This window comes from Vicia villosa, linkage group LG6 (genome assembly GCF_029867415.1).
Source record: "Vicia villosa cultivar HV-30 ecotype Madison, WI linkage group LG6, Vvil1.0, whole genome shotgun sequence".
NCBI classification, from domain to species: Eukaryota; Viridiplantae; Streptophyta; class Magnoliopsida; order Fabales; family Fabaceae; genus Vicia; species Vicia villosa.
In genome coordinates this window covers 26,780,267-26,800,783 of record NC_081185.1, presented here as the reverse complement: position 1 = coordinate 26,800,783, position 20,517 = coordinate 26,780,267, and the positions used below count along the sequence as shown (strand labels likewise).

Sequence of the window (20,517 nt, the reverse complement as noted above, 5' to 3'; positions counted from 1 at the left end):
TATTTACCTTGGATTTTAGTGCACAACCGCTAGTCTTCCAAAATTGATACTTTATTTACTTGCAGGATCGACTAGATTGATCCTAGGACATATGTGTATAGTTTTGTTTAAGGTTTTCTCAATACTAACTTCTTCGATGTTAATAAAAAATGGTGTAAAGACTGTTCATGAAAAGTAAAAGGAAGAATTGACTTTAATGCAAGTGAGTTGACATTGAAATAAAGATGGTGTTTCATACTTACATGTTCTCAGAAACTTTTTCTCAATAACACTTATATACTTTGAGTGATTTATAGTTTGGAACAATATTTAACACACAGAAATCTAATGTTAAAAACCCTTATTTATAAAACTTCGATAGTAACAGTAATGAATGGTCTCTTCTCCAGAGGATGACACATTCTCGTCTGCATGTGTTTCGTCTTTCAAAAGTCTCCACGTGTCCTTTTAAGAAACAGATAAGGTCAAAATACAGTTATCAGCCTTACTTCGAATTCTCTTCGTCGAACTTATATTCGAATTATCTATAAAAAAATTAAGTCCATAATTTCGCTAATAGGACCATCTTTTTGCCAGATTATGTCCCATTTCGCCTGGTCTAAGTCAAACTCTTCCAATTTCTCGTCGAAGTCAGCTTGTTTTCCTCAAATATTTCCTTAAGTTCAATTAGGACATCTCACATCTTCTTGAGCATCAAAATTACAACTAACAAATTATCCTCAAAAAATGTCTTCATCGACTGAATGGAGAAAAAGACATTTTTTGATATCTTATTGACGTGATAGTACTTATTTTTGTGACGTTATGGTCATAATGACCATTTTACCAAAACGTCTCATCGAGATGTGCTATGTTGTAACTACCATCATTATCCCTATATTCTAGGAGTAATGTGGCAACTGAAAGGGTAATCATTTGCTTGACCTCTCACAAGCCTACATGCGTCCCACTATCTTGCTTACTTGGTTTTTCATAAGGATACTAAAACGTTTTTTCCCTCTCTATAAATAGCTTATATATTTATCAATTAAAACTTTTTCCATCACTGAGCTCATAATCTTCTGCAATTTTTTCTAGAAACTAACTCGAAAAACCTCTTTTCACTTTCTAAACTCTAGATATTCGTCAATGGCGCCTCCAAAGACCAAGAATACCAAAACTAGTAAGCAAAAGGAAGATGATTCATCAGGTGTAACCTAGATCGCAAATCTATTATTGGTGGGAAATCAAAAATACGTTCCTGAGCCTCCTCTTCTTGAAGAAAAACTCAAAATTTATAAATCTCATGTATTAATCCCTCAAATCATTGCTGGTAAGACTCGTGCGTATATGGGCCCTTTGTCGGGCCCTAAGCTAATGCTAAAAAACTTAAAGAGTTGTTTCCCGTTTATCATTGTACGAAGCCTATAGCTAGTAAGAAGAAAACTACTGATAGGAAACTAGATTCCCAGGTACAACTTGTAGATGATTAGGCAAAGTCTTCGATTGAAGCATCGAGCACAGAAAACCCCTCAATCTAGATTATATGAACAATGCTCTTAGAGCGTTTTGTTCTTACCCTTTGGTTTAATATCTTGAACCTTACCTCACTTGGCTTGCCAAAGTCAAGAAGCAGAAGGCTCCATTCTAAAAAGAAATAGGTATTTACGACATGATCTAATTGTCGAAAGTGGGGCCAGGCTATTGCCAAAATATGTTAGTAGCCTATTTATATTTTTGGGATAGTACCGATAACACTTTTCATTTACCTTGTGGAATGTTGAACCTTACCCTCTTTGATATTGTTGCTATCTCCGGACTTCAAGCTACTGAAGAATCCTTTGATCCCATTGAGATGAATGAGGATACCATTAACTTTAATGCCAATAAAGCTACCTTCACTCATTATATGTTTGAACACCACAACACTAAAACCTATAAAGTTTCTGACAAAGGGCATATTTCCTTCTTAGCACTATGGTTGTCACGTTGTATCTTTTGTTCAAAGTCTCTTCAAGTGGCGAAGATATTTTTAACCATAGAAAACCAACTATGTGATGCGCATAAGATATGCTTGAGTCAACTGATCTTGGGTTGGCTCTATTAGTCCTTAGGAGGAGCTGTCGAAACCTTGAAGGACTATAAACTATGGACAAATATCTTACTAGATGGCCCCTATTGGTTACTTAAATTGTGGCTAAATGCCACTTTTGAACCTTCACTCCCGACACACAACACAATCAATGAAGAAGTAGAAGAAATCAAGAATAGATAAATTGAAGGGACACATTCGATCCTCGTGACCCAAAGTGAAGAACGATCCAATTTGAACGAATATTCACTGGATATGTGATGATGTATTCCAAGCGTTATAATTTCACTCCTTCAATGTCTCTTTTCGCCAACAGAACTTATGGCCCTGGGTGGTTCACCATAGACTTCCCTGCTCCTTCGATCGACCAGGAAGCAAAATATTTGGCCATATGGGAGGCGTTCCTTACTCCCCCGATTGATTGCCAATAGGTTGATACCTTTTAAGAATCAAATAATTTTGGTCTATTATCAACCCGATCTCGTTTCTCGACAGTTTGACCTTATTGAATTAATGCCTAAACCTTTTTATGACAAGAAAAATGCTCATTGCCTTTACAATATGTATTTTACTGAGGCCGAATGTGACAAATATTTGTCTCGATATGCCAAAGATTACAACCTTTCTCCTGTCTCTTTTCGCCCATCGGTCTATTGTACCCAAGAGTTTGATACTTAATTGAGGAATTATTACACCAAGGAGATGTTCGATGTGCCTGCTTTTACTCAACATCTAACCAATCCTTTTGCTTCCATACAGGAACGATTCAATAAATGTAGAGCTACTCATATCAAAGAAATCCAAGCATTCCAAAAATACTTTGAAACTATCTACAGACCTGGTGATCTTAGTCGAACCATTCGTGAGGCAGTAGTCACTTTAAAGGAAAATTTATGACGAAGCTCCCTGACCTAAAAATTACTTTGTATGTTAAGTACGGAGACAAATATGATTTTGCTTTTAAATTCTATTCTCCAAGATTCCCATATTTGCCAAGTGCTGACCTAGCTTTGGCACTTCGACCTCCATTTCCAGAGTGGTTCGTCTGTGGGTCTTACTTAAAACTTCTTAAACAAGATTTTATAAAACTTGCCAAAAGGATGGTTCTGATTAAGTTTACTCTGGATAGTTTCAAAGGTCATCTTCATGTCGACATAAAACGTGTTCGAGTTCTGTCTCCAATACACAAAGGTGTGGAATGGGAGGATCCTCTCGCCTTGCTTTTCCTAGAATTTCTTTTATACGTTCCTCTAACTTTGACATGTTTCTTTATTAGCTATTGATCGAAAACAATAGATCAAAGATAAATTCGAAAGCCACCTCTAACTCCCAAGAAACACAAGCAAAGCAACCCTCAACCCAAAACAATTGAATCAGATCCTGAAGATCTATCTCCAAATACTTAGAAACCTGCCAAGAAAAAGAAAAAGTCGAAAACGGATGACTCTGCTCCTCCACCAAAATCTACCATTAAACTCTAACAAACAAAGTTGAATGTTAAAAGAGTCATTGATATCGATCCTGAGCCAACCACTAATGCGCCTGAGCATGTTAAAAGTGACAACTCTAGTCCTAATGATGAGGGAGTCGAGGTAAGTCGCCCTTCATTTTACTTCTTTTCAGTCACATTTTTGTATTTGATTAATATTGATAATTTTCTTTCTTTGAAGGAGGGTGGAATTGAAGGAAAATCACGATATAATACGCAGCGGAAATTAAAATTTTCCTTTAATGATCCTTAATAATGGGCATGATCAGTGATAAAAACGGTTACCTCTTGTGGCGATTGAAACCTTTGATGCCGAATCGAAGGAGTGATCACGAGCATTGATGAAGAACAACGCCTCTACTTAGTCCACACGAATAAATCCCTTCAGTCTTAGTGTTAGCTGATACAAATGAAGGCTTTGAGTGAGAGAGAAGAATATACGCCTAGGATTTTTCAGACCCAATTTTCATCAAGTCTAATGCTTCAGCACAAGGTTCTACTTATAGAACCACTTGTGTGTGCTACAAGCTAAAAGCCTAATTAAGGCTTCAAGCTAAAAGCCCAATTAAGCCTACAGGCATCATACCTTATGATGCACCATATATCACTTAAGTGCGTGGTACCTTACCATATTCCGAATTCACTTAAGTGAACAGTACCTTACGGTGTTCCTTATTTTCTCTATCTCTCATCAACCTATCCTTATGTGTGTGAGCCCATAGGTTTTCGCAACGACAATTATATTAAATCACACATTTAACATAATAAACAGTGAGCGGTATCTAGCAACACATCACTGCTATCCAGGTTACAAAAATGTCATGTGATCTGACAAAAATCTTTATGTGATAATGCTTGTATGTACAATTACCCTTTTCCCGTATGTCTATATTAAACACAAGACATAGACTGTGTCACCCTTGTCCAATTCAATATTGGGACCTTAGACATTTATCCTATTATGGAGGATGGGCAAATTTCTTCTAGATCACTCATTTACCTCATCAAGCTTTGTGAAGTACCCATCAATTGTTTTTATGGTAATCCAATTACGGGAAACATTTGATCACCATGAGAATAACTCATGACACTTTGCATAAAATTCTATGTAGTATTCTCCTAATATTTATACCTATGTCAAGATTTAATAACTCCTTATCCATGATCCATGAGATGTGATCATCAGTCTATCTTCATAATAGTCATGATGCTTTAATGTTATCCCACTTCACAATAAATCTCGACTATGGATACTTTAAAAATAGTGTCCTTATGTTTAATGGGATCTCAAGATTAAGTCGCACTTAACATTTCATTAAACAGACTAACTATTCTAGGGGCTTTATTATTTTAAAAAAACAAACATAATAAAGAAATGTCTTTTATTATTAATAAATAATTCGATACAAGTACCAAAAGTATTGGCCTATAGGGCTTACACCAACAGGAATCGGTACTGAAACTTTCAATATCAAGTACATTATTCCTATAAGTATTAGTTCCCCATCTATTCATCCCATATCCAACAAAGGCTCATGTAAAGGATTGACTAGTGAAGTTAATCAGCTTGTTGAGGTTCAACAAAACATTGTTCCACCCCTGTTTCAACTCATCAATCCCAACCAACGGATTTCGACAATGATAGTGAAGATATGGAACATATCAACACGAAAATCTCGGACACTCATAAGCATGAGCAAGGAATACCAGATGAATCCTCGCCCAAAATTTCTGATCATGGAGAAGAGGGGCAAAATGATGATGACGATCATATTTCTAACACCGCTATAAAGCCTCAAGGCGAAGAAGAACCCTAAAATGATAAGCCATAACTAGATGGTGTTGCTGCCACCAACCAGCCTTTTGGGACTTCAAGGCTCCTTCGACTATCACCAATACTCTTATGTCTTAAGAAGAATTAGAGAATTTAAAGAAGAATAAACCAGCCGAGTATTTGAAGGCTATGATGAGTACAAGAGAAAGTTGTACTTCCAACTCTTCGACTGCTTTTGGTGGTTGCTCCGCTATCGAGCCTGCTGACTGACTCCTCCAAAAAATTAGAGAAAAAGTCTTTGATATTGACCTGATCTAAGCGCTAGATAATAATGCAAGTGCTTGCCATGGAATCAAGGATTTGTCGAGCCAAGTTGACACTTTAAACGTCTCGCCGGAGGTTGCACATGTTATTGTGGAGCTTGGGTTTCTTATTGAGTAAGTCGTCGGAGGCATTCGAACAAGATCGAGAAGAAACTGGAAACCCAAGAAGCTGAATGGGATGCAACCACTAAATTTAGCCTCAAGGTTGAAAACCTTGAATAGTCTTTTTCACAAAATCAAGAAGAATTCGATACCCATGCTGCCAACATTTCTACTTGGGAGAAGCAAATTAAATAGTTGTAGGCCAACATTCAAAAAACTAAAGATCGTCCAGAAGAGATCCGACGACTTGATCGAAAACAACTTGATGAAGAGATCAAAGTGGGTGTCTACCATGTTGAAAGGGCCCAAAAATTGGGGTTCGAACTTGATACCATTACTCTTATCAAATATGTGATCGAACGTAGTTTGTTGGTGTCCACGGCAAAGTGCAATTGAATGAAAGCTTCTCTCCCAACTGACTTTTGTACTTAATTTAATGTTGTATTGTTGTCATACCCCAAATTTATCCTACCATTTCATTTGGCTTATGCATTCTCATTTTCTTCATATACATATCCTTTAGTAGGTTATAACTAATACAATCATACATTTCATTGGACTTCTAAAGGCTAAGGATTAAGGTTTCTTGTGATTTAGGGTTTTACCCATTCAAAGAGAAAGATATTCACTCAAGTGGAGCCAAAGGTTGATCTCATCACCATAGTCATACCCTTAAGTCTTGAAGTCCTCATTCACTTCATATATTTCTCAAGATCATCCAAAGAATTAGGGTTTCATTGTTTCACTATTGATCAAAAGCTCATATTCAATTGACACAAGATTAGGGTTTTGGTCAAAAGCAAATGATGGTTGACTTTTTGAGCAAAACTTGATTCTATTGTTCAAATATGTGATGCAAGGCATACATGTGTACATTATTGAGCTTCTTAAAGTGTTTCAAAGGATTCCAAATGATAGAAGGAAAGGTATTGATTCAATTGAGAAAAAGCTATCTGGGGCTCAAAGTCAAAGTTTGACTTTTGAGGTTTTTGGTCAACCATGAATATTTCAAGTCATTATTCATGATAATATGAGTTTTGATCAAGTTTTATAAAGAGGAATCATGAAAATCACAAAAGTTTCAAAATTAGAGTTTTCAAAAATGTTATAAGTACAAAATTCTCATGCTCAAGTGGATGACTTTCAAGGGATGTATCTTTCTCCTCCATTATCTAAAATTTGCAACCAAGGGCTATAATTGAAGATCTTGTGTAATACTGCATGTTTGCAAAAAGTTTGAACTTAAAATCTCCCTTGGATCAAGATATTTTGATGAATAAAGTCGGTAATTCAAAGTGGTAGAAAACTCAAAAGACTTAGAAATTTTTCAAAGTTTTTGAACATGTTCATGTGCATGACTTTCAATGAAGATTTTGATCAGATCAAGCTATTATTTTTTACAATTGGGGTCTATAATTTTATAGGACACTTAGTACTACATCATTATGTCAAATTTGAGCTGAAAGGAATCCTTGAAGTGGGAGTTATTTGAAGCTAAAGTCATGACATCAAGTTGGTCAAATTGGCAAAGTTACTTAGAATTTTTCAAAGTGTTTAAGTCAATTGAGGGCCTGACTTTGAGCTAAGTTTTCTTGAGGTTCCAAGCTTCAATTTAACTTTTGTCCAACATTAAAGTTGTTCATCTTCCCACCATTTATCCTTTGACACCAAAATCATCTAATTTGGGTCCTTGGGCATCAAGATACATCCATCCAAAGTTATGCCATTTTTTCCATAAAATGCATTATAGGTCGTCTTATTTGCCTATGTACATAACTACATCGTTGCATCATTGCACTACACACCATTATGCCTAAAATGAGCCAACCAATTTGTACCGTACCTACATGCATACTTAGAAGCTAACCAAAAATGACATAAGAGCACCTTTTTGCAAAAGTTTTCCATTAAGTTTACTTGATTCCTAATGCCAGCTCACCATAATTGCTTATCTCACCTCATGCTCCATCTGAATCAAATCACCAACACCTTCACACTATGAAGCTCGAACCTCACTCTCCATGTCTCATTTTCATTCAAGCTTCAAAAAATTAGTTGGAAGCTATAACAAACTTTCAAGCCAACTCATCATTTCTAACCAATTTCAATCAACATATATAAGCCTCATTCACCCTCTAACTAAAATCAGTTACATTGATCCAACATTTTACGATTTAACTCTCTCTCATTTCTCTCTACAAAAAAAAATAGAATCCTTCAATTTCCTCACCTTTTCTCTATTCCATTGTTCAAATCTTCTTCTCCATTATGCATAGAAGCTTTTGTATGCATTCTCCTCCATCTGAAAGTGTTGCATAGCTCAATGCAGCTTCATTTTCTTCTTCAAGATTCGTGAGTTGGTTAGAGGTTTTCATCAAGATTTTAGAGTGATACAAGGTGTGATCTATAATCCTTAAGGTACAAGGAAGTTTTCTGCATCTTTTGGTGGCTTGATTGCACGTTTTGAAGGGACAGTCGATCCTCTCCGTTAGGTACCATCATATTCCTTTTTATATCACTTTCAAACATCACGTTAGGTATTATTTGATTGCTAAGATACATATTGGGACATGAGCTGAAGTCCTACTCATGTAGGTTGTAACACCCTTTTAAACACATAAATATTTCGCATATAATTAACAAAAATAAATCAAACAAATGCACCGCACAAGGGTGTTACACTTCAAATAAAACTTCATAACAACGATCCTGCTCCATAACACGAGTTACATCAATTAAAACAATACATCTAATAATAATTCAACAAAAATTATCGCAGCGGAATCAACTTCAATCATCTTGATTTAACTTCTCAAAACTCATGTTATACTGTCATCAAGTATTAAAATTGATTTAACAATCAAAGACTGTCATAAAGTATAACAACATCATAAAAACATAGCCATTTGCAAAACATAACGTTCACAACCCGATATTACATATCATAGAAAGACACCTCTAATTAACAGAATAAAATAACACACTTCGAAGCTACCCTCAAAGCTTCTACGAAGTACTCCTGGTCACATGTGTGTTACTCACGTGGAGACAACATTCAAACAGAAAGAGTGAGTAATCAAAATTTATTATAAAAGACATAAAGAAAAGATTAGTAGTTATAACAACATCATCACATAACAACACATATTATTCATCAATATTCATACTCACAGATAAATCACAATATCACTTGCACATCTTTCATCATATACTCATTTAGCTCACAATTATCATTATATCACAACTCATCAACAAATTTATGTAATGTCACATAGGATGTTAATGCGATACAACTGACTCAATGGTGGTGGTACCAAAATTTATGAACACATGGTTCATCACCCTCCAAAGATCCCCACCATAGGATCGATTCCCTCTTGGAACCAAAGCACAACACAAAATATACACAATCCATACAATGGGATTGAGGCTCGTCACAAATGGATCACCGTCCAAAAACAAGCGGACCACCATCCAAAAGTGATATGAATGCATGATGCATAACGTTATATAATATTCAACCACATTTTGTCGATCGCATCATCATTCACATAATCATCACATAGCATGTAATACATTTTTAAAGCATACATGTCATTATAGTATCATCACAAATCGTTGTTAGCATCACGACAACTTCATGACAACATCATATTCATTATTAAAATAGAACATCATAATATATCAACATATAATAATTCAATTCCATCAACACATAGGGACAAGAATAATGCATCACATATCTCCTATTATTCTATCATATTATATTTGAGCACGTCAGCTTCCCAACGCTTCAAACAATACTCAATTTGAACTTACAGTTTGAAAGTTATGGCCAAAACGATGTCACACTACAACATCCAAGGAGTTGTTACGGTTTCCCGTAGCAGAGGCTACGACCCATGTCGCTCTCAAGCCAAAATCCCTTTTTGGGTACTCCCTTGGTACCAAAATCTAGGGGGCTGCTACGGTCACCCGTAGTAGCTGCTAAGGGTCGTGGAAGGGCCCAGAAAATCCCAGTTTTCTCGCGATTTTATGCAATCTCTCTTATTTTTTAGCCTTGCAACAAACCCCAAACCCCATGTTTTGACCTCCAGCAACCCTAAAACATACCATATCATATAGTACATGAATCAAGGGAAGTAAACACATTTTATGCATCAAAACATACATGTCAATTTGGATCATAGGATATCAAACATCATTTTCAACTAGTCATTCTCAAGTATTCATCAACAATCGTCAAGATCAACAAAACCTACAACTACCTCAACCCTATATCAATCATAAAAAACCCAATTACACCCCTTACCATGGTAATGCTCCATTTCGGTTTTGAGGGCATGTTGTGCTAACGACATGTTACCTTATAAATCGCATTCTCTCATATTCCCTTAACAATAGAATTCATCATTCAATCCTTTTTCCCAATTCTCCACTTCACCCAATTCCTCCCTGAGTCTTCGGGTCCACATGTTTTATACACAATCTCTCTTCTGGTCTTGATAAACTACCAGCTCGATCACTAAAGTGTGTCTTTCTTGGTTATCATCAATCCCGAAAAGGTTATTGTTGCTACTCACATACTCTACAACGATACCTCATATCGGCCAATGTCACCTTCTTCGAGTCTGTTCCATATTTTGAGTCCAACCAATTAACTCCGGAACCCCTTCAGGAGAGTACTCCCACACCTCTCCCGAAAGTCCCATTTCCCACTATCCACCATCATCCTAGTCGTACGATTGACCCCTCCCCCCCCCCACTTCTCGCCCGCTTATAACATATTAGCATCGTCAACCACGTCTGTCGTACCTATCCCTGAGGCAGTACCTATTCCTAAGACATAACATGTCCCTAAGGTCATTGCAGACTCTCCTCTGACGCCTTCACCGTTATTGGATCTGATCTCGTAAACTGAGTCTGATCTTCCGATTGCTTTTCGAAAAGGTATATGTCAAACAAAAAATCCTTCTCCATATTATATTGAATTATGTCATCATAGTCTTTCCCCTTTGTAGTATATGTGTATGTCTTCTTTGTCTTCTGTTTCTATTCCTAACACTCCAAGTGAAGCATTATCTCACCCTGAGTGGAGGCAAGCAATGATTGGCGAAATGTGTGCTCTTCAAAGCAGTGGTACTTGGGAACTAGTTCTTCTACCCCGTGGGAAATCTTTAGTAGGTTATCGTTGGCTTTATACAGTGAAGGTTGGTCCAGATGGTAAGATCGATCGATTTAAAGCTCGTTTGATAGACAAAGGATACACTCAAATTTTTGGGTTGGATTATAGTGATACCTTCTCTCTTGTATCCAAGATGGCATCTGTTATACTTTTTCTAGCCATTGCAACCATTTAACGTTGGCCACTTCATCAATTTGACATTAAAAATGCCTTTTTACATGGTGATCTTGAAGAGGAAGTATATATGGAGCAACCACCTGGATTTGTTGCTCAGGGGGGAGTCCTCAAATATGGTTTATAGGCTACACAGGTCTCTTTATGGTCTTAAGAAATCTCCAAGAGCTTGGTTTGGTAGATTCAGCACTGTAGTACAACAGTTTAGTATGGTGCGTAGTGAAGCTGATCATTCTGTATTTTATCGTCACTCTGCCCAAGGGTGTATCTATCTTATTGTATATGTGGATGGTATTGTCATAACGGGAAGTGATCAGCAGGGAATACTCTAGTTAAAACAACATCTCTTGAATCAATTTCAGACAAAATATCTTGGTAAACTCCTCTATTTCTTGGGTATTGAGGTAGCTTAATCTAAAGATGGTTTGGTGATTTCTCAGCAGAAATATGTTATGGATATTTTGGAAGAAACATGTTTGTTGAACGCTAAACCAGCTGATACTCCTATGGGTGTCAAACTCCTAACCAATCAGGGGGAGCCCCTATCTGACTTAGGAAAGTATCAGAGATTGGTAGGAAAGTTGAATTATATCATAGTCACTCGTCCGAACATTTCTTTTGCAGCTAGTGTGGTAAGCCAAATCTTAAATTCTCTTTGCCAAGAGCACATAGATGATGTTGTCCGGATTCTAAGATACATCAAATGTGCTCCAGGAAAAGGCCCCGTGTATGAAAATAAAGGACATACTTAGATAGTTGGATACCCCGATGCTGATTGGGCAGGGTCACCCAATGATAGATGATCAACCTCTGGGTATTGTGTATTTATTGGAGGAAACCTTATATCTTGGAAAAGTAAGAAACAAAATGTATTCGCAAGATCAAGCGCTGAGGCAGAGTATAAGGCCATGGAAATGGCAACATGTGAACGCATTTAGTTAAAACAGTTGCTCAAAGAACTTCAAATTGAAGAAGCAAGACCAATGACACTTGTTTATGATAATCAAGTTGCATTGCACATTGCTTCAAATCCAGTCTTCCATGAGAGGACCAAACATATTGAGATAGACTGTCACTTTGTCAGAGAGAAGATTGAATCAAGCGACATTTTCACAAGCTTTGTCAACTCCAATGATCAATTAGCAGATGTGTTTACAAAATCTCTGCAAAGTCCCAAAACTAATTATATATGTGGCAAGCTTGGTGCATTTGACTTATATGCTCAAGCTTGAGGGGGAGTGTTGATATTTGTAAATATATAGTATTAAGAATATTTGTATTTAGAATAGTCTCACATCGACTATATCATATAATTAGCTGTAATCTCTCTATATATAATAAAGTCTCTGTAGTGCTTTACAATACATATGGTTTATTCAAATGTCTCTTACGGCCCGTTTGTTTTGGCTTTTTTTAAAAAAGATTTTTATAGTGTTACAAAATTTTGTGAAAATTTTTTTTACAAAGAAACTTTTTATAAAAGTTTCAAATGAAAATTTTGTTTGAATAGTTATTCTTAAAATGTGATTTTAGGTATTTCATTTATTTATGGGTAAAAAATTTGGATATCGAAATTTCAAAAAATCACTTAATTTTGAAGCTATTTCAAATAGATTTTCATAAAAATCATTTTTGAAATACAATTTTTTGAAAAAAATGCGATTTTGACAAAGTTTTGGTCTTCAATAATCTATGTTTATATTCTAGGATGTCAAAATTAGTGTTTCATTTTAGAAAAAACGAATATAAAAAAATTTATAATATTTTGAAAAACGTTTTTGGAAAATTTATTTTCAAAAATATAAAGAAAAAATCTATTTTTTTAAAGTTGAAATAATCTATGCTTATATTCTTGTATTTCAACCGTCTCCATGCGTCCTTTTAAGAAACAAATAAGACCAAAACACAATTATCATCCTTATTTCAAATTCTCTTCTTCGAATTTATATTTGAATTATTTAAAAATCTTTGAAGTCCATAATTTCGCTAATAGGACTATCTTTTCGCCAAGTGTCAATTTCTCATTGAAGTCTGCTTGTTTTCCTCAAATATTTCATTAAGTTTTACTAGGACATCTCACATCTTCTTTAGCGTCGAAATTACAACCAACACCTCCACATTCTAAAAGCTCATCAAATCTATTTTCTTCTCAAAACCTCTTTACTCTCTTAAAACCTTCATCTTCAACCAAATAAAATCTCTCAAAACCTCCATCAATTTATCAAATTAAATTCTGCACAAACATAAACAAAACCAAAGCTCATCAAATCTTTGTTGGGTTTATCATCAAAGCTTGAGTTGATCCGGATTTTTTTCAAGATTTTCATAAAATCCATTTTCTCTTTTTAAGGTATTTTTGTTATTTTATATTGAGTTGAATGTGATAAAATTTATTTTATTTATGATTGTATGATAAAATTGAGACTTTATTTAATGTAGAAATTTTGTTGTATGAAATGTGTTAGAAACTAGATTGGAAGGTGAAAATGAAGGCAAATTGTTGCACACATACCTTGGCTAATCTCGGTTTCAATGGAGGTTTTGAACTTTTGATACCATTAATTTTGATGAATGTCCTTCTAACATTAGAATGTTCTATGATGATGATATCCATGGAGTGGCTACTCCTAAGATTGGGGTTTCATAGTCTCTTCTGTTTCGGGTCCTAGCCCCTCCTCTTTTCTTAAAGCAAAAATTTCATTTAAGATTTTTACACGTTAAAAATGTAATAAAATTGTTTAAAAAGCATTACATTTTAATTAGTTTATGAGCAGAGTTTTGTAGATGGCCTAAGGATGAAATAGAGTGCTTGAAGATCTTACTTGGATAAACTCCATTTCTATCAAACCTTATTCTTTTTCTGTTCTATCTAGCAATTACTAAGATCAAGCTTACCCTATAAAGCTGCAATTATTTGTTTAGTTTCAGCAGTAACTTCGAATGCTAAAATAACAGTAGTAGTTATGTCATAGATTTTTGTTTATTTCAATCACAATCTCAATTCTACCAACTCAAACAATAACAAGATAAACTTTTCAAGTCTAAAATTAAAAAGGAATAAGTACCAAATATGACATATTCAATCAAAATCTGTCATCTCAGAAGCAGAACAAGAAGCTCCCACATTATACATGAGGAAGCAAATCAAATAACAAAAATTATCAGGAATCTGAATCACTTTCCTCATCAGAGTAACTTTTGTTGACCTTGTTCATAGCAGATTCAAAGACGCTCTCAAGCTCCCTCAAACAATCCACAAACTTAAACGTATCTTCCTGCTTGTTATCAGCAATCATACTTTTCCCCTTTATCATTGCAGAATTAATCTTCACTTTGTCAACAGGGTTGAGCTTGGAACTTACACAATCATCCTTCATTACTTTCTTCACGGTGTAGAGATAATCGTCCAAAGCATTTATTGCTTTAGCTTTCTTTTTGAACTTCATGTCTTGAGCCTTGAAAAATTCAGCCTCTTGAATCATTCTCTCAATTTCTTCCCTTGACAGTCTTTCATTTTCATTTGTTATTGTAATTTCTTTCTTATTACCACTAGTTTCTTCCTCTGCAGACACGTTTAATATACCATCGCCATCTATATCAAAGCATATTTGAATACGAAGGCCACGAGGTGCACGGTGGACTGAGAGATAAAACAAATCAAGCAAGTTGTTCTCACTTGCAACCATTCTCTCACCCTCGTAAACATCAATTGGGACACTTTCTAAGTCATCTTCAGATGTAAGGTATCCTTCTTTCTTCTTTACAGGAATCGGAGAATTCTTAGGAATAATTACACTCATGATATCTCCTTTTACTGATGTACCAAGAGACAAAGGTGTAACATCTTGCAAAAACATGTTTGGAACATTCTTAAAACCTTCACTCAGCAAAGCAGCTTGGACAGCTGCACCATAAGCAACAGCCTCATCAGGGTTGATGCTCTTGCATAATTCCTTCCCCTTGAAAAACTCCTGCAATAGTTGCTTCACTCTGGGAATCCTAGTAGAGCCGCCAACAAGAACAACATCATCCACACTACTCTTGTCCATCTTCGCATCAGCAAGACAACTTTCAACGGTCTCCATACACTTTTCAAAGAGGTCCATATTCAGTTGCTCAAACTTGGCGCGAGTAATTGATGAACAGAAATCAATACCCTCACATATAACATCTATGTCAATTGTTGCATCAGTATCGTATGAAAGTGTCCTTTTTGCCCTCTCGCACGCAGTTCTCAATCTCCTCAAGGCTTTTGAGTTCCCACTAATGTCAACTTTGTTCTTCCTCTTAAACTCCTTCACAAAGTGATTCACCATTCGATTATCAAAGTCCTCTCCTCCGAGGTGAGTGTCACCGGCAGTCGCCTTGACTTCAAAGACATTATTCTTAATAGTAAGGAGAGACACATCAAAAGTTCCACCACCAAGATCAAAGATGAAAATAGTTCTCTCTTCAACACAATTAGCTCTCTTTTGAAGTCCATATGCAAGAGCCGCCGCAGTTGGTTCATTGATTATCCTTATTACATTAAGACCAGCAATGACACCAGCATCTTTGGTGGCTCTTCGCTGCGAATCATTAAAATAAGCAGGTACCGTAATCACTGCATTTTTAACAGGTGATTCCAAAAATGCCCCCGCAATCTCTCGCATCTGTGTGAGAATCATGGCTGATATTTCCTCAGCAACAAGTTGTTTTTCCTTACCCTGATAGTTCACAAGGATCATTGGTTTGTCATTATCCCCGGCAATTACCTTAAAGGGCCACAGTAGAGTATCATTTTGAATAACAGAATCACTATATTTTCTTCCAATCAACCTCTTAGCATCTGGAAAAAATTAAAACGGTAATGTATAGTTTGTTGTTTAACGTAAAAAAGTACAGAAAAAAGTAACAAAAATAATAGCAGATATATGAAACCCTAATACTAAAAAGTAAAAACTAAACAATGGTGGAGCAAAATAATAAACAGATTACCAAAGACAGTGTTGGTTGGGTTGGAGGAAGCTTGATTTTTGGCGGCATTACCGATCAATCTTTGAGAATGAGTGAAAGCAACACAAGAAGGAGTGGTTTTGTTTCCTTGATCATTGTGTATGATTTCCACTCGATCGTTAAGCTCCTGCCACACTCCAACACACGAGTAAGTAGTGCCAAGGTCAATTCCGATAGCAACTCCTTCGTACTTTTTTGTCATTCTCTTTCAAGCGAATTAATGAAACAGTTTGTAGAGAAAATTTGAGTTGGATTCAAACTTTGAAGAAATATATTAGGATTGCCTACGTATATGGAAACTTTGAAGTGAAAGTCTTTACTAACTAAATATTTTGATTGAGTCGTAACACTAGTAATTAGTACTTTTTCAATTTTAAAATTATGACTAAAATTCAACACAATTTACGGCCAGCCAGCTTAATTCAGTTTATCATGGTTAACCAATTTGATTTTAGTTCATTTAAATACAATACTCCTATTTTTAGAATATCATTATTATTTTTATTTTTTATTTTTTGTTAAAATGGGGGCCGAAGCCCAAAGACAAACAAAACTATAAAATTACTGGCCGAACAAAATGTTCATCACTCCGATTCTTCTCCAGTAGGTAAGTCAACCAAGGAGGTATCCCATTATAAAAGATAGTTTCTCCTTTTAACTTCTTTCCTTCACGAGCAAGGAAATTGGCACAACTTCTTCTCTTTCAACACTTGCAACACCACGCACAAATGCTTAGCATGTTCTCTTCCGATTTATAATAAATCAAAATATCATCAATGAACACCACTAAAAACTTATTCAAATATGAATGGAAAGTCCGATTCATATATTCCATAAAAACACCTGGAGCATTCGACACACCGAATGGCATCACAGTATATTCATAATGACCATACCTCGTTCGGAGAGCCGTCTTTGGAATATCATTTGGCTTAACGTGAATCTAATGATAGCCCGACTTGAAATAAATCTTACTGAAAACATTAGCACCCACCAACAGATCCATTAAATCGTCAATTATTGGAAGTGGATACTTATTCTTGATAGTCACTTTATTCAACTGCCTGTAGTCCACACACAATCCCATACTTCCATCTTTCTTCTTAACTAACAACACAAGCGCACCCCACGGAGAAACACTCTGTCGAACAAACTTCTTCTCGAGCATCTATTCCAGTTGCTTCTTCAATTCATTTAGCTCGGACGCCGACTTTGTATAAGGAGCCATCGATACTAGACTCGTACTTGGCACCAATTCTATGGAAAACTCCACTTCACGTTCTGGGGCAAATCACTTATATCATTCGGAAACACCTCAGGAAATTAAAAAACAACCGAAAATTCAACACTTGCAGCTTCACAATCACTTTGCAACGAGGCAAACATTGCAAACATCATAACTTCGTCTCTAAGGCACTCACCCACTTGCTTAGTAGTCAACAACATCAGTTCTTTGTTATCACCAAACTCGGGGAACCTCAACGTCTTATTGTAACAATTGATACGAACATAATTGAACTCCAACCAGTTCATTCCAAGAATCACATCGATTTGGTGTAAGGGTAGACACACCAAATCCATCACAAAACTCTTATCAAAGATAGTCAAAGGACATTCCTTACAAACAAAAGTAGTAGTAACAACCATTATTAGGAGTATTTATTACCATACTACCACCCATAGAAGACAATTTCATTCCCAACATAGTAGCACAATCAAGCGAAATGAACGAATGAGTAGCACAAGTATCTAAAATAGCAACCAATTCGATATTGCTAATAAAACAAGTACCTTGAATCAAGTTGTCCTTCTTGGAATCCTCTACTCCAGTCAAATTAAACACTCTACCATTAGTCTTGGCAGCATTTGCATCCTTCTCGACCTCTAGCACTGGGTGCTGGTGCGACCCTATTCACCGTAATTAAAACAAGCCGCACCAACGTCTTTGCATACAATCGAATTTAATCAATTCTATCCTATGAACAACAATCGAATTAAGCAAACAATTATAATCAAATTAAGCAATTGATTTCATAGAAAAGAATTGATTAAATTCAATTGTATGCATGTTCCTAAATTTAATTGCGTGTTATCGTTTGCTTAATTCGTTAACTCGTCAAATTCTTAACCGTTTGCTTAATTCGATAAACAGGAACATAACTCGTATGATTTTGATAAGCGCTTGTCTGATTAATCTCATAATCGAATAGGATCGAAGCCGTTTAGGGACTGGTGTTATTATAACCGATGATAAGTCGGAACCCGAATCAATAGGATTAGCCGTTTAGCTTAATTTTTATAATCACTTATTTACTCTATTTTACAAATTGATTCTAAAACCATAAACCCCCAATTTTATTTATATTAGTTAATAAAAAAACAAGAATCCTTGTGATACGACTCGAGTCATTGTCGCTATATTATGTTTTCAAAATCTCGTTATTGATCCGCGCATGACAGCGGATCAAATTGGCGTCGTTGTAGTATAGTGGTAAGTATTCCCGCCTGTCACGCAGGTTACCCGGGTTCGATCCCCGGCAACGACAATGACTCTGATCCTTTTTTGCATGGCGTTCTGGTACCTAAGTGGTATACCCCTTTTATTCCCCAATTGTAGATGCGGGGGATCAGACCGTAATCCATCCTACCAAGTTCAGCACCAGAAACCTCTGAACTAACTAACAACGGGTCTTGAAATAATTTTTTTTGTAGGTTCTACAACCGTTGGGTTAAATGACCGGGTGAGGGTCACCAAACCTAGAAGGTGCATTCCATTTCTTTCTTTCTTTTTTTTTCCAAATAAAACTTGGATCACTCACTTATTTTCATCGGCTTCCTTACGTAGAGCATGTGTGAGATGGTGCCGACTGCAAAGATAAACTACTCAAGAGCTATTAGAGAATGAGAATTCAAGGCTATGTCATAATAAGTATTCAAATTAATTTCTATATGCAAGAGACTTACGGTGTTAAGACGATACCGGTCTTGTGAACTTTTCCCAAGTCCCCACAACTAACCTCAGATTAATCTATAGCCCAAAACTTTTAAAAATATGCTTTTTTTTAAGAACAAAAACAAAGGAAACAAAAAAAAAAACAAAAACAAAGAAAATAAAGAAAATAAATTATTCCCTCCCCCACACTTAAAACATGCATTGTCCTCAATGAAAGAACATAAATATAAAATGAAAGTGAGAGAAAGGAAAGAACACACCCGAGAGATTAAGGCGGAATGTAGCTTTCATGTCTGGTGGTTTTGGTGGAGGCCTTTCTGCACTACGAACACATGAAATAGGAAAAAGTAAATAGCAAGTGAACTTGGATATTAGTAAAAAATCTGGTGGCTTAGGAGGAATAGTCTGCACATATGGTAAACCTGCAATAACAAAAGTATGAAAAATAGAAAATCCACATTTAGCTTGTGAGTCAGATAAAATAGGTGGAAGAGATGCACAAATGTTGAAAGATAACTCCATGTTGTTTGGCTTAATTAGAGTTTCCACCAAAAAAAATCTGCTATGGACAATGGTTGCTTATGGCAAAAATCCACATTTTTTGTGTCAAATTCAAGAGTTGTTGAATTTGCTAGAATTTCTGCACAAGTGGTTGTCGGTATAAAACTATCTTCACCTAAAATGGCTGCACTGATCTCAAGACAAACATTACAAACACCACATTCACAAGCAAAAAATTCAAGAGAGTTGTCTACTTCAAGAGAAGTAAATAATTCATCCAAATCAGATTTCAAGAAAATTTATGGCATAATCTTTTTCATGCATTCACTTGAATTTTTGTTTCTTACTATGAGTTCATCATATGAAACAAACACTGTTTTAATGGGCTCACCTGGAAATTCATCAAGACTGGTATCACACCGTGTTAACTCTAATGATGCAACAGTTTGTACATCATCATGAAACATCACGTTCTCTTGAATTTGATGGACGCTTGAGATCATTTGTTCATCTTGGACTTTTTTAACTGGAAACATGGATTGCATAGTTGTTGAAATTGCAAACTATTTTCAGTCATTCGCTTATTATTTTCAGCCATTTGCTTGATAATTTCTTCCAAATATGATTTCGTGTGTCAGCTTTCAATGATGCATTTTGTTGAAATTGTTGATATGGCCAAATAGGTTGCTCTTCAATATATGAATATTGTCCTTGAAGATCACCTACCATTTGGGTCTCACCACAAAAATTAGTATCTAACAACATAGGACATGCATCATTACCATGAAAATTTGAAGAACAAATATTGCAAATTGCAAGTGGAATATGATTTTGATAGCACGATTGATGTTCTCTTGCTTCCATCAAATTAATAAGATAAGCCAACTGATCCGATGAGTCTCCCATTTTTTTATATATTTTTTTTACACGAAAGAACAAATATGATTAAA

General features: G+C 35.7%; 1 protein-coding gene and 1 long non-coding RNA gene across 2 annotated transcripts; one reads left to right on the top strand and one right to left on the bottom strand.

Moving 5' to 3' along the window:
• Positions 1-13,184: 13,184 nt before the first annotated feature.
• Positions 13,185-14,674, top strand: LOC131609044 (uncharacterized). The gene is made up of 3 exons (XR_009285923.1): positions 13,185-13,468; positions 13,584-14,385; positions 14,462-14,674. It is a non-coding gene; the product is annotated as an uncharacterized LOC131609044 (long non-coding RNA).
• On the bottom strand, positions 14,280-16,315 carry LOC131609043 (heat shock 70 kDa protein 4-like). The gene is made up of 2 exons (XM_058880675.1): positions 16,096-16,315; positions 14,280-15,946 (listed from the first exon to the last, which is right to left on the bottom strand). Exons 1-2 carry the CDS (start codon positions 16,313-16,315, stop codon positions 14,280-14,282), a joined length of 1,887 nt encoding a protein of 628 aa, XP_058736658.1.
• Between the last annotated feature and the right edge of the window lie 4,202 nt (positions 16,316-20,517).